Here is a 15,587-nt window from a genome sequence, read left to right on the forward strand (position 1 = left end):
CCTCCCGGGCCACAACTCGACTCCTCCCCTTAGTGCCCCCCCTGCAGTTCTCACTCTACTCTGCCCCTCCCCCCAATTCCTCCACCTTTGTGCACCCCCTTTGGCTCGCCCCAAACCTCTTTTCTTTGGAGTCTGGACGCCTTTTCTGATTGCCCTGAAGTCCCCACCCCCTCCTTCTCATCTCTCTTGTGCCTCTGATCTCCTTCCAGTGGGAGGTGGGAATTTGATTCTCAGATTGTTTTCTTTTGCACCTTTGGGGAGAGGACAGACAGCCTTCCATTCCCTTTCTCCAGTTCTCACTTTGTTCTTTGATTCCCCTCAAGCTCCAGCTATCTGCTTTTTTCCCAACCTTAGTCTCAAGTGAACTCGGCCTGGAGAGAAACTAGGCGACCTACAGCTGCTTAGTTGTGTCTCAGGTCTTGTAACCGCCCCTGCTGCACTCTCTTTACCTCCCTCCCACACTCTTAGATCACTTTCCTGAGGCTACCCTCAAGAGCTCACCTGCCCACCCCACCCCAGGCCCCTTCACACATATGCCAGCATAAAAGGTTTGGTGATCTGCCACATAGGATTTTTCTCCTCCCACCCCATGGGGATATCCCCTTACCCTCTTCCATCAGGCTCCTGTGGCTCTGTGCCCAAAAGAGAAAATGATGTTAACCGGGAAGACAATATCTTTGTGTCCTAATATTGTTGGCCTTCTAGCTAGCCCTCTTTTCTTTTAAAGTCTCTGGTCTTCCTAACTAGCCTTCTATATTCCTCTTTCCCTGGCACAAAAAATGTCTCTGGGGAACTGGTTTGACACCAGTTTCCCTTTGCCCTCTTTGGCATCCCCCTTCTTTCTTCCTCAACCCACTAACACATCGATTTAATTTGTGGATTTCCCTTCCTTGACACATACACACAAAGGTCTTAATATTTCCATTGAATGGAGCCTGGTCCTAGTAAGTCAAGCATTCCAGATCTCTTGACTGCTAAGCCCAGACAATAAATATCTGGAGGGGAGGGTGATTGGGGATGCAGGCTTTGACTTCAGTTTGGGCAATATTTCTTTAAGTATATGAGGTTTTTTCCCCCCTCTACTTTAGTAGTTTCCAGTCTACCTTTTGTAGATACAATTCCCTCAGAACAAAGAAGGTACTTAGTGGGGTGGGAAGAAGGATGCTTTTATATAGCTCTTTAGATTTGTAAAGTAACACATACAGGTCATTTTGTTCTATTCTAACGATTCTGGAAAAGGAAGAAAGTGCTGTTGCACCTGTTTTCCTCATTTTGCTGACTAGGAAACTAAGCTTGAGAGAGGTTAAGTGTCTTACTCTGGATCAGACTATTATTGAAGGTCTGAGGTGGTGTATACTAGAATCTGAACTCTTGGAAATGGGGGGTGGAACATGTGGAAATGGCTGTAGGCTTCTAGAACCAATTAAAGGGCTTAGACCTTGAGACTGCATAAAATCCAGGTTTTAAGATGCTAAAGTAGGATGTCTGCCTTCAAGAGGACTCTTGTTCAGTTCGTTTCACATTATTGAACTGAGTGTAAGCTAGGATTGTCTCCCCAATGTCTTTTTTCCGTCCCATCCCTGCCCCCATCTGGTAGCTCAAATTGTGGTTTCTCTACCTTTCTTTATGTGATAATCCCTAGCAGGCTGTCTTGGACCCCTAAAAGAAGCATCAAATAAGTAAGATTTATAGTGAAAGGATTTCCTTTGTGGCTGTTGCTGTGGTATGTTTTTTATATCGTATGGTGGTAAAGGCAAAAGACGGCTCTTTTGTAGTCTTTACTCTTTATTGAAGGAGGTTTAAGGGGCAGGTAAAGTTAGGGTTGATAATAATCTGACTATACTTTGGAGTTGGCAATCCTTTTACAATTTGGTTAATACCTCCCGGGCACCCTGCTTATCTTGTGGAATTGACAAAAAGGATCAATCTGTCAAACTTGGTTTCTTGTATCAGAGAAGATGACAGGTCTGCAGGGCCCAGTTAATATAGTCTGTTATAATCTGTATTGTTGTGCATGTTTGAATATTTGTTAAATGAATGAAGACATTGCAATTTCATTTTTTAAAAGAAAATGTATATTAGGCATTCTAAATGTATGTGTACACATTTTTCTTATGCTCTCAGTGTATTGAGTATAATGCCCGCAGCTTGTAAACAGGGTGAACTAAAATCTTTCATGTTGTACCAGATCAGTCTCTAAAGCATCTAAGAGCCCTTAAAGCCCTTAATTTATAGGAGGTTGTTTCTTAGTTCCTCACTCAGTGAGAACCTGACATTAGTTGAATTGTGAAATTCTCAAGTACTACCTCAGGTGATGCCAGTTGTAGGTGCCTAATATATCTCATTTGTTTTAAATACATTCATCTAGAGGTGTTTTTTTACTATTGGCCCAGATTCTGGTTACATTTTAAATATTCATTTCTATTGTCACCTGAGTTTAAATGGCATTAAATTGTTAAGGAAAGTTCTTTTACTGACACCTCTTTTTTGAAATAAACTGGCTGGCTTCTCAGAGTAGAGTACTAAGACAACTCTTTTCTTTATAATATGATTGAAGAGCAACAAAGACAGAATTTTTTGCCCAGTTTCCAGTAGACCTAGTTCTGTAGAACTCTATAGTTATTCTCTTCATAGGTTTTCTCAAACTTTGCCTATTGGCAAATAAACTACAAATAGGTATTGCATCCCTTTTGAAAATATATGTATTAAAATGAACAGAACTCCAGGGTTTTGTAAAGTATTACAATTACAACAACAATAATAATAATAGCTATTGTTTCTTGCTATTTATTTGTTGCTTTAAAGTTTACAAAGTGCTTTACATATATTCTCATTTTCCTCATAACAACTCAACAAATTAGGTACTATTATTATCCCCATTTTCCTGGTGAGGAAATTGAGGAGGAGAAGATTAGTGACTGATCAAAGATCACACAGCTAGTAACTGCCTGAGGCAGGATTTGAACTCAAGATCTTTGACTTCAGAACTCTATCCACTGCTATTCATATACTTTCTTTCTTTTATTATTATTTTTTAATTTTTTTAAACCCTTACCTTCTGTCTTGGAGTCAATACCGTGTGTTGGCTCCAAGGCAGAAGAGTGGTAAGGGCTAGGCAGTGGGGCTTAAGTGACTTGCCCAGGGTCACACAGCTGGGAAGTGACTGAGGTCAGATTTTGAACCTAGGACCTCCAGTCTCTAGGCCTGGCTCTCATTTCACTGAGCTATGCAGCTGCCCCCATTCATATACTTTCACCTCAAGAAGAAACCTTTCAGATAATAGGATGGATTTGAAATCATTAAGACCTTAGTATAATCGGTCTATAATATCTTAACCTTTCTTCTTTCAATTCCTAAGTGAGGTCCTTTGGTACAGAAGACCGCCCCACTGATAGACCTGCTCCCCCAAGAGAGGAAATTTATGAGTACATCATTTTCCGGGGAAGTGATATCAAAGATATTACTGTATGTGAACCTCCAAAAGCTCAACACACACTCCCTCAGGATCCTGCTATTGTCCAAGTAAGTGTGTTACCTGAAGTTATGTTTTTTTGCTGTTCATTTTCCTTAAAGCAGACTTTAGTGGGAAAGTTTTTGGTCCTCTATAAGTTTGTTATCTTTCAGAAGACTTGATGGTTTAAGCTTGGTCTTTTACTAGTGGACCCAGGAAAAATAAAATAGATAACAAGACTTGTAGAAATCTTAGTTAAAAGTTTTTAAATGCTAAAAGAGATTTATATATGGCTAGCAGGCAGTTAACTTTATGGGGTATGCTATATGAAGTCATTGAGTGATCTTATGTTGGCCAACAGTGTTTTTGAGCTTTAAGGATAAGCTACCTAAATTGGTTTAATATTGAATTTGAAATCTTTTCCAACTTTTATCACTTGTGTTCCCAATGAAATGGGTCTCCTTGCATTAGCCCCTGTCCTCTCCCTACAGTATTTTGGTCACAAGTTCATGATGGAAAGGAGAGGAGGAAGATTATATAGAATGAAGAATTACCAGTTTCATTAAGACAGTTTATAGCTATAGTTTGCTAGCTTTAAGTGACATTTTAATTAAGTTAGCTCCTCTTTAGAGATATATGGGATAATTTTCTTTTTCCCTTTCTAAACACATTCTGTGTGTTTTCAGTTATAATCTAGGTCCTGGAAGTGAATCTTGCATATTATTAGGGTGTCTGTGCTTCACTCTTAAATATTGTCTTGTTTAGTCTTCCCTGGGCTCCGCCTCTACATCATCCTTCCAACCACATGTGCCTTACAGCCCCTTTAGAGGTATGCCACCCTACAACCAGCTTGCTGCCAGCTCATTACTTAGCCAGCAGTACGCAGCTTCCTTAGGTTTAGGTGAGTAAAACTCCTTTACTTTGTTAACTTGATCCATATTATATTTTTTATTAAGGGTGGATGCCAGCAGCTAAGAAGCAAAAATAAATAGATTCTAATTATCTTCACAGTACAATTAGCAGTTCCATATTTGTAGTTTTTCATCTTTCTAAAAAAAGTTTGTAGACCAAATTACATGGTCTGTTTACATAATGGCAAAAAGTATAAAGTGTAAAAATCTTTCAAACATCAGTATAAATAATTTGGAACTTATTCTGAATTTTAGAGTTCCTTAAAGGAAATTAATAACTTGAGCTGTTAATATTTCCCAAGTAGAGGTTCTGTCTTAATATTGCAGTGAAACCACCTTTAACTTTTAGATCAACTATTGGATGCATATTGATAAAGTTCCAGACATTTCATTTAATAAACCATGCTCCTGTAATCTTTTGAATTTGAGCCATGGAAGGGTTTCCTAAGCAATTTAAGTGCAACTTTTAAGCTCTGTTGAATTTTTCCAGAATTCAGAATGGATAAAGTTTTATTCAGTAGCATAAATGGATCTCTAGTGAAGCAATTCCATGCCATCTTTTTCTTCACACAGCTTTTCAAATTAGTTCAAAATTCTTGGTGATGACCTAGTCATGTTACTCACTGGTATCCTAGTAATAATGTCTGATGGCAGGGAGCAGTGAGATTAAGAACAAGACTGTTAGTACTGTAGGTGACATTCCATTAAAATTTCTGTTTATCTTGATGACTGTTTTCTAATATAACGGATTACATTCCCACCCTGGCTTGTTGCTTGTTTTAAATATTGTTTGTAATAGCAACCTGGCCTGCAAAGGGTTACTTGGATCTCTTTCCAAGCTTGTTGTATGTTAGACTAGTATCTCATTACTTATTTGTATGCTTTCTCTTTTTGCTCTTTTCTCCCTTATCTTATTTTAGAGAAGTTGGTAAGCCCTCCAGCCTCAGCCGCTGCTTCAAGCCCTAGTTCTTCTCCATCTCCACAGCCTGTTTCAGAGCTTGACATGTCCTCAGAGCCACATCAGCTCTCTTCTAAGGGTAACAGCAGTTTTGGAGAACTGCATCTGTCTTACAAAGCCTACTTAAGAGCAAGGGGGTAAAACTAGTAGAACAGAATGACAGTAGCTGTAGTAAATGCTCATGTCAAACTAGTGGTATGCTTAACTTCTGTTTGACAGAGCATATAGCTCTTTTTTTTTTTTTTTTTTTTTTTTTTTAAGTAAAAGTACTAGAGATGACAAGGAACCAACAGCACTCTCTTCATTCTTTTTATACACAGTGTTTGCCTTTCATCAATACTTTTATGGCATACTGTGGAAGTCACTTTTGAATATGAGGTAGAAAAATCACTGTTGGGAAAAAATAACTTCTGGTTTTGACCATCTGGCTCTAAATAGTCTGAATCAGGGGGCATGTATCTAGATTGGGAACAATTCTAAAAGTCAATATATTAGAACTGGTAAACTACATTCATATACTGCTTCATGTGATCATTATTATGAAATGTAACTTTTCTGTCCTGTGTATTGTGACTTAAGAACCATAGGAGGGAAGCTGGAATTTGAAATGGTCTCTAAATCCTAAGAAATTCAAGAATAATGTCTTGAAATGGATCAGTACATTTACCATGAAACTCAGCTTATCTTAGTGCTAATGTAAATTATCTACTTTGCATTTTGGGGTGGGATTTTGTAAGGAGTTAATTAATTTTAGTAACATCTCATTTCTTAAACTGCTTAAATCTCCAAAGTTTACCTTGACAGTTCTGTGGTATCTGTTGAATGTAGATTCCAAGGTCCTTGAGCTTAGAATGGATTTAAAAATATGAAATAATAACAATAGTTTTCATTATTTCATGCAACTACTGCCAATCTGTCTTACTTTGCATGTTTTGAGTTTGAATATGGCATTGAGCCCAGCATTTTCTGGTTATGATAGCAGTATACCACATCTGCATTTTAAAACTATTGAATAGTTTCATATTCTTAAGATTAAGACCTTTTAGGAGGTACTGTTACTCTTGGAAAGATGGGAATTTAAAAAAAAAATAAGTCTATCTGATGTTCTGATGTCCCACTGAATTAAATCCTACATGTGAATAGGCTTAAGCAGTTGAAACTCTCTTGAGTCTTTGGTGAAGTTAACAAGGAAGGCAAAATGATGTACCAGACAAACTTGTAAATGAGTTAAAACCCCATTATGATAAATAGAATTACAGAGAATTTTTAGGGTTGTAGCATCTAGACCTGAAAAGAAATTTTTGCATCTCTTAATTCTAGCAGCTAGACTTTGAAAGGAACCTTAGGTCTTCTAATATAATTCCTTTATTTTATAGATCAGGAAACTAAAGAGTAAATGACTTGCCTGAAGGTCACACAAGTAGTACACAGCAGATCTAGAATCCTTTTTTTAGAGAGTAATTTTCTAGTCCATTTGACATTTCCTTCTCTGTATATGATGAATTTTCTAATCCTTATTCCTTTATAACAAAAACCTGGTTTTTGCTCTATAGGAGAGGGAGAGAAGGTTTTAATTTTCAGCCAAAACAATCCCAAAAAATTACTTCTAAACTAGGCTCACTCTCTCCACCTGGAACATTCCAGTTTCCACATAACCTCCCAAACTACCCCATCAAAATACCAAGGCCCAAGAATTTGGAGGAAGCAAGTAAGGGAAGCTGAAGGTATGTGTCTAAACATATTTGCTTTTGAGAGACGAGGCTTAAGTTCTTTTACCTCCAAGTGCTTTGGACTGGAAATATCTTCTAGAAAATATTCTCATGAGAATATTCTTCTACAGAAGACAGAATTGAATGTCCTTTCATGAGTTTTTCATAGCTGAATTTTACTTGCATTTAGGGAAACTTTGGGGATAACAGATACCATTTAAGACTGAGTTTGTCCCTTCTTGGTCTTGAGGTCTTTAGGCAAAACTAACATTCCCCTAAGATAACTTCTGAAATGAATGAATACTTGTGTTTTCTATCAAGCTATAGATTAGGACAGCTATTCTTGTCCATTGTTTACCAGGATAAAAATAACCCTTTGCAGGCTGATTTTACCAATATTTTAATACTGTAGGTTACTCAGTATCATAGAAATTTATCATGTCTTTTAATGACCATAGGACTTTGCTTTAGATGAGCATTATGATGTTAATAATATGGAAATAGATCTTGATCAATGATACATGTAAAACCCAATGGAATTGCTCATTGGCTATGGGAGGGGAGAGGGAAGAGAGGAGGGAAAGAACACAAATCATGTAACCATGGAAAATATTCTAAATTAATCAAATTAATCAATTAAATAAATTTAAATTTAGATGAGCATTATGAGTTTCCAAAGTTGGGATAAGCCTTGAGACTAGTTGGATGTTTCAATGGGCTATGACTTACAGACCTGGCATCTGCTTATCTCTAGGAAAGGAACTCTTTCAGTAAATGAGTTTTGCCTGAGTTTCAGTATAATCTCTATAGGTGGTTTGTTTCTACTTCTGATGTACCAACCACAAGGGAAAACATGGAAGGGTATAATGTTTTGTTTTGTTTTTCACTCTGATTTTAAGCCCTGTTCTTTTTTTCTTAATTCAGGAGCTGGTTTTCCATCCATCCCTGTACGTAAGAGTCCCATGGTGGAACAGGCAGTCCAGACTGGTTCTGTTGATAACCTGAATGCCAAAAAACTACTACCCACCAAGCCTCCCATAGGGATCCAACGCAACGGTCGCCAGGTCCAACCAAACAGCAAAACAAGTGGTACTTGAAATACTTCCTCTTTGTATGTGGCTTCTGTTATCTGCCACTGCATCTTCCCCTCCCCCCCCCCATCAAGGCAACACATTGAGAAAGAGAGTTGAGAGTGTGTATGTCTGTGGCTTTTTATAAGGCATTTGCTTAAAGCATAGAACCGTACTTTTAGCACCTTTCATTATAAACCTGTAGGTCTCTGGCCTCAGAATATCTTTTCCCCTAATCTTCTCTTTTATGCCATAGATATAGTTCAGCCAGTAACTGTGCAAAATCAAGGGCAGGTGAATGATGAAAACAGAAGACCTCAAAGAAGAAGATCAGGTAATTTAGTTTGGGAGTGACATGAATAACTAAAGTTGAAAATTGATAATCGACTTTTAAAAATTTAAGTCAGCAATACTTAAAACAAGTGCCCAACTACCCACTATTACATTGGGATCCAAATAGAGGGGTGGGAGAAGAGACTCGAGGCAGCATATCTTGAAGTTGCATAAAATCTGATGTCTCTAAAAACGGTGATTCCTTTGTTGAAGGCTTTCAAAGATCTAGCTTTTGTTTAGAGGTACTCCTCTATGGAAGTTTGTTGATTTGTTCTGATCTTGGCTTTTCTCTTCCCAAAGGGAACAGACGAACTAGAAACCGTTCCAGAGGGCAGAACCGTCCAACAAATGTCAAGGAAAACACTATTAAGTTTGAAGGTGACTTTGATTTTGAGAGTGCAAATGCTCAGTTCAACAGAGAAGAGCTTGACAAGGAATTTAAGAAGAAACTGAATTTTAAAGGTTTGATTTAACTGTGTTTGACTCTATGGGGAAATGTTTATAATACTTCAAGGTGTAGTTGCCACTTTTAAATGGTATATTGATACACTGAGTGCTACCATGACAGTGAAGGGAAAGCCATATCATAAATAAATGAAGATTCTGAACCTCCAAAAAACAACTTAGAAGAAATACAAGGCAAATACTGCTTTCAGATATTTGAAAGACTATCACATAAAAGTAATGGTAAGATTTATATCACTTTAGAGAATAAAAAGAATAAGATCTTACCAAAGAGAGGCTGATCAAGGTTTTTTAAAGATTCACTTTCTAAACAATTGGCACTGCTCAATAGTAAAATGGCACTGCCTTGATCAGTATGAGATACTGAGTTCCTTTTACTGGAGATTTTTGCATATTGTAGGAGTTTAGTCAGTGTTTGAATGAAAGATCTCTCATTTTGTAATGTGATTTGACAGCATTGGCACCTGTAAATTCTAAGAACCTCTTCTATTTATTGACTGTTAAACTTTAAAAGGAAACAAATGCTTGTTGCTCTTGCTTTCCTAATTTGGTCACAATGGTTAATATTTAAGTAGCCAAGTTGGTTTATATACTGATTTTGTTGGTTTTTTGGGGGGTGTGAGGGGGTGTCATATGTTTAATTGCAATGAAATGTAGCAAAACATAGTAAATAGCTTTGATTAACACTACAAGGTAATACATAGTAAGCATTGAATCTGTACTAGTATGCAATTTCCAGCCTAATTCAGAAATTGTGGAGAGATCGATTCTTGGTCATATTTCTACACTGGGTTGAATTATACTTTCCTTCTAGTTGACTTGTCATATAGTTCATCTATTTCTCTATTCTTAGATGACAAAACAGAAAAAGAAGAGAAGGGAGATCCAGCAGTAGTAACTCAGAACAGTGACAATACCACAGAGGAAGACCTCCTGGGACCTAATTGCTATTATGACAAATCCAAGTCATTCTTTGACAACATATCTTCAGAACTAAAGTCCAGGTAAAGGTGTGAATAAAAGGAAAAGGATTGTTGGCTAGCCATTCCTTAAAGATTTATGTACTTTTTATGCTTTGAAGACTGAAACTAGAAACCTGATACAAATTAAAATCCCTCCACAATGAACTTTGCTGTAGGATGCATAAGCCCTAGATCAGGGGTCGGCAACCTTTTTGGCCGTGAGAGCCGTACAGTGCTCACAATGTGCACTCCTGTAACAGCACCTGAAAAAAAAATTGACTTTATAGCTTCTGCAGAAAGAGCCATACATTGCCGACCCCTGCCCTAGATGATGAATGCTTGATTTGAGGAATTACAATAAAGCAGATTCTGGCCCAGTTTTTAAAAATTAAGCAATTTTAAGTTTGTCCCCCATCTGTATATCTCCTCTGTGCTTCTCCACTTAATCTTTGTTCATCTGTCAGCTGTTAAGGCTAGAATGTCACATAAAGAGTTTTTATGTACTCTGAACTGGCATTCATTTGCTCAGCCATAGCTTAGCTCCCCTCTGGGATTTTAGAATTCAGGACCACAATCTCACATATACATGATGTCAAAAGTAAAAGAATCTTTGAGATCTACTGACTCATGTTACAGATTAGGAAACTTGGGCCTGAGGAATTGATAGACTTATTTAGGTTCATATCCTCCAGATAATAGGAGAACTCAACCCAGTCTTCTCTATATCTAGTAGGGGTTTTTTCACCATAAATACAACTGCTTAACCAACCACGTAACCAATCATGACCACTAGATATGTACTGGGTATATTAGTGTACTGGGAAATAGCATGGAGCTTTTTAGTCCTGCAAATAGACTTATCTAATTTGTTTTAATTCAGCAAATATTTACTTAGCACATGCATTTTACAGCTTGCATTTTACAAAGCTGTTTCTCATTAGACAAAAGCAGTGACATGAGGGAAAATATTTTTCCTCCTAATTCTTTTGAGTGATTTAGTTTTATGTGTTAAAACACACCTCAATTCTGACTTAGTTCTAGGCGTACAACATGGGCCGAAGAAAGGAAACTCAATACAGAGACGTTTGGAGTCTCAGGAAGATTTCTTCGAGGCCGTAGTTTCAGGGGGGGATTTCGAGGTGGAAGAGGTACTGGAGCAGCCCGGCGCAATCAAACTTCCCATAGAGCTGGTACTGGAAGAGTTTAAGAGTGTAACTCTGTAAGTGTGAAGGAATTAGCTATTTCATGCCTAATTAGAAATTAGAGGAGGATTTGTAAGAAATTGGGAGTGTTTAGACAAGAACCATCCACTCAGCAGCTAATCTGTTATTAGGTTATTGACAATAAGAGGAAAAATTTTAGGCATGTATTTCATTTGCCTATGATTTGGGGGTGGAACTTTTTTGGACGTGATTTCAGTGGTATAGGGAATTCATTGATATTGAAACATCTTTGCAGTTTGGCAATTCATTTGTAGTTAAGTCTGTGGTTTATCAATATAAGCTGCTTAGAAACTTGCCCTAGTAACACAGCTGGTCTTTGACAAAGGCAATACTTGAACCTAGGCCTTCTTAATCCAAGAGTAATTCTCCACTCACTACACCAATGTACTGGGGAGGAAAAAAAACACCTTATTTATTTTTCTAAATGAGGCCTTTTTCTGTACTCTAGTACAAAATAGCCAAATCTAGAAAGGGAGCTGTCAAGGGGAAGTTATAGCTATTTTCCTCATGGAACATAAATAATACAATCTTGGTCACTATCTTTTCTCTTGCAGGCTAAGGCACAAAGGTGATGCTGTGTATATAAGAAAACATTGAAAATGCTGCACTTAATGTGGGGAAGAAAATGGGTCACTTTGTTTACTACTTTTTGGAAAGTCCCACAGTACTACTGCTTATCGTTTGGACTTCAACTGAACTTAGACTTGGTCTGAGTAAAAACCACTTGTTTTTTGGAAGTGTTCATGGGTAACCTCTTTGAGGTGTCTTGGTCTCTTTCCTCCCCCCCCCCTTTTTTTTTTGTTTTCTTAAAAGCACAGCCTAATTTTAAGGTTTTTCTTTTGGTATTTTGCGGAAGGGTTTCTGTATTTAGAGAGGGTTTAATTAAATCTTTTTTTTTTTTTTGAGACAATAGCTTTTAAAAGTAGAACCAAATCTCATTAAAAATAAGCCAATTACATTTTTAGTAACCAAACTGACCCTTTGGTGCTGCTGGTCTGTCACTCCCACTTCTAAGAGGCAACATGTTTCAGTGACTCTTGGTGTCTGGAGACCTGGACACCCAGTACTAAATAGAGGGTTAATGAGTACTTAGGGTGGTTTGGGGGTGGGTTGGGAGGGAACATAGGGGTTGTCACATGGATCATGTATAAGCAAGTCACAGAGTACCTAGGGTAGGTATCAGCCACAATCCAGAGATAAGTTGTCAGAAGAGGAAGAGTTAAAGGTGGCTTCCAAGAGGCCCTGTGAATATTCAAAGCTAAGGGTAAGGGGTATAATATCATCCCTATGGGAACTGATGGGGATATAAAACTCAGGGCCAACCTCCCTAAAAAACCTCTTCACCAGCCCTCCTTGTTACTGCCAACCCGTCTCTGGTACATGGTACTTACCAGTTATGTGTTGGACTTGGCATAACACTCTTGAATGCTGTTCTCATCCACTTAGGGAGGGGGGAGGGGGAGCAACCTACTCTTCAGTGGAAGTTGAGTTGGCAAAGGGCATGTTTCCTCTAAATTGTAAATAGTTCCATTGGGGTTTTTTTGTTTGTTTTAAAAGGTGGGGTGGCGGGGGGAGGGGGGGTAACAAACCTCTTGCATGAGTAAATGGGTTACATCTTTAATATAGGCATGTGCCCCTCTGTGGTTGACAGGGCATTTTGTTGAAAATAAGCACCTTGGTAAATGAAAACTCCCTTAAAATAGCTACAGAAGTTTTAGTTATGCATTGACTAAGTTACTGTAAAAGCTTGGGTTTATTTTTGTAGGAGTTAATTGCTAAGAATTAGAAGCATAGCAATGGGGCTGCTCTGTTGGAATATTGTAAATTATAAATAAAACATGCAAATGTTTAATTCTTTTTCTTCTTGGCTTTTTCTTCTTGGCTTTATCTTACCTATGATTTCCCTCTCCCTCAACCCTTCTTCTCCAAATCATTTAATTGCTATGGGGGGCAGCTACTGGATTTATGTGTGACTTATCTCTTCTCCCTGTTTAGAGGCCTTTTCATTGGTCATTAGTGGTTAAACTGGAGAAGGGATACTATGAGAAAAGATCAGTTAATTCTGACTCTTTTGGTATAAAGATTTTCAACAGTAGATAAGCCTTAAAATGAAGCTTAATTTCCTGTTTTTTTCTCCTTCACCTAGTAGCATAGGTAACAGAAACCTTTATACTTGCAGTAGGGAATTAACTATCTCTTTAAAACATCCCGTTTAGTGATTTCTTATAGTGAACTTTTCCTTTACATTAAGCCAAAGTATTGCCACAATTCACCTCTTACCCATTTCCCAATATGTACATTATGGAACCAAGAAAAACAAATTTCTCAAGACTGCCCTTCAGCTTACTTGCAGATTGGTATCATCTACCTGCATTTTCTTTATCCCCTTTATTCTTTAAAATACTATAAACATTTTTCTTTTCACCTCCCAGTCAAAAGAAACAAAAGCCCCAAACTGCCCTTTTAATAAATATGCATAGTCAAGTAAAACAGATGCTCAAATAGGCCATCCTCCAAAATGACTCAATTCTACATCCTAAGTCCATCACCTGTTAAGCGGATATCATCATGCCCCCAGCCAATTATTCTCAAAGCACTATGGTATACTATGTAGAACAAGAACTAGGTTTGAAGTTGGCTTGGATTCAAATTCAAGTTTGTGGTTTATTACTGCTGTTACTGAACAAGACATTCCTCATGTCCTAGCCTTAGGATTTCACATCTGTAAAATGAAGAGGTTTGACGTCTTAAGGTTCTTTCCAGCTTTAAATCCCAAGAGGCTTAACAGTCCCTAGTTGTTTCAGGTTTTTTTTTTTAACTCTTATTAATGTAACCACAGTTTTAAGTTTCCTTTTCATATGGATCCTACTGAAATTTGTCTAACCCATTATAATCAGACAAGGCCTGAGAGCCTGTTTGCTGGAGGCTTTTCATTCTGTACATTATACAAAGTTAAAGCTCTATGATAACTAGCTTTTTTTACTGCTATCATACAATTGAGTTTGCACTCTACTATTTAATGCCCCCAAGGCTCCACATTAAATTTTATCTCAATTCCTTCACTTTTTTTTAAAGCTCCTTATAAACAGATCTACTAGCCCAAGATCTCCTATTTAGTTCCACTGCTGAGAGACAAAGTTCAAGCCCCTAAAATTGATAGCTTCTAAGAAATACTGAAGCAGTTGCTAGAGCAGGTTAACTTTGAATGTGACCACTTTCTATAAGACCCTCAGAAGCAGTCTTGGCTAGGTCTACAGTGATTTAGCTTCAAGAAGCCTACACTAAAAATTTAGTTGGACAGTTAAACCCCATAGTAGATTATCTTCCTTTGGGAACCTTGCCTTACCAGGGGACCAGTTAAATCATACAGTTAAAAACCAATATGATCTTAGCATGGCAAAAATTAACCTTATCTCCTTAGACCAGAGATGGTGAGCCTTTTAGAGATGGAGTGCCACCCCTCCCTCTTCCCCCACAGAGGAGAGAAAAAGCACCCACACACACAATGGGCTACTGGATGAAGGAATGTCCTCAATGAGGAGTGTAGAGGGGAAGGGGAGTGGCCCAAATGCACAATGCTCCCCTCCAGCTCTGCCACCTACCTTACTCTCTGTGCACTCCTATTGGGGTGCAAACAGCTCTGCCAGAATCCCTCTGCCTTTCTAGTAAGGGACTCTGGCAAGGGTGGGTAGTGGCGAGAACAGCCGGGTGCCCACAGAATGCTGCAAGTGCCATTGGCACCTGTGCCATAGGGTCACCATCACTGTCCTAGACATTAGTGTCAAGATACTTTTGTGACCAATTTGGCATAATTAGCCATGAGTATAAGGAACTGTACATACTGCCTTTTCATGTTCCCATGGAACTGGGCTACCTCTGTTAACTGTTTTCTTAAAGATGGGCATCTCTGAGCTTTAGCACACTGAGAGCAATAAGAAGGCCAACAAAAACTTTTCACAACCTGATGGTTTTGGATCTATTTGGTCCTGTATCAAAATAATTCATTTAAATATATTTCTAGATTTTTCTGAGGTGGGCTTTTAAAACTGTTCCTTCTGATTTTTTAAACTGCTAAATATATTCTCTTTGATCATTAGTACAAAGGTTTGGCTAAGTCTAATACTAATTTTCACATTGCACATCCTTGGTAATAAAACTACAAAGTTGTGATTCTATAGCAATATTTGTGACCAATTGAATACAAATTCTGTAACAATCAAGTTGAATTCATTGGGCTCCACATAATGGGTACTATTTTCCCCAGTGCAGACTAAATATATTTAAGCTGAACAGCTGCTCACCTGTGACTAATGTTGCTATTCAATTTTAAACATGTGATTCATTTTGGTTGTACCTGAACTGGGGCTCAGGCTATCACCTCTAACAAAACAATGAATATTTTGGTTCAGAAAGTGAACCAAATTTGAGATAAGTTATTGAGTAGTTGCAAAAATAAAGCTTGAGTTTTTTTTGTCGCCCCTCCCCCCCAATTTGGGGAATAGGAA

At 38.0% G+C, this 15,587-nt stretch overlaps 1 protein-coding gene across 1 annotated transcript in view; it reads left to right on the forward strand.

Annotated features, from left to right (window-relative positions):
* LSM14B (LSM family member 14B) overlaps positions 1-12,934 on the forward strand; it is a 23,380-nt gene extending 10,446 nt beyond the window's left edge. Inside the window, exons 2-10 of the mRNA XM_044661146.1 lie at positions 3,359-3,522; positions 4,217-4,352; positions 5,283-5,399; positions 7,954-8,118; positions 8,356-8,433; positions 8,733-8,894; positions 9,751-9,901; positions 10,895-11,078; positions 11,637-12,934. Coding sequence (XP_044517081.1) covers positions 3,359-3,522; positions 4,217-4,352; positions 5,283-5,399; positions 7,954-8,118; positions 8,356-8,433; positions 8,733-8,894; positions 9,751-9,901; positions 10,895-11,066 — 1,145 coding nt within the window. The 3' untranslated portion in view covers positions 11,067-11,078; positions 11,637-12,934. The remainder of the gene's footprint in view (positions 1-3,358; positions 3,523-4,216; positions 4,353-5,282; positions 5,400-7,953; positions 8,119-8,355; positions 8,434-8,732; positions 8,895-9,750; positions 9,902-10,894; positions 11,079-11,636) is intronic.
* The last annotated feature ends 2,653 nt before the right edge of the window (positions 12,935-15,587 follow it).

The sequence above is a fragment of the Gracilinanus agilis genome, chromosome 2 (assembly GCF_016433145.1).
Source record: "Gracilinanus agilis isolate LMUSP501 chromosome 2, AgileGrace, whole genome shotgun sequence".
In the NCBI taxonomy this organism is placed as follows: domain Eukaryota; kingdom Metazoa; phylum Chordata; class Mammalia; order Didelphimorphia; family Didelphidae; genus Gracilinanus; species Gracilinanus agilis.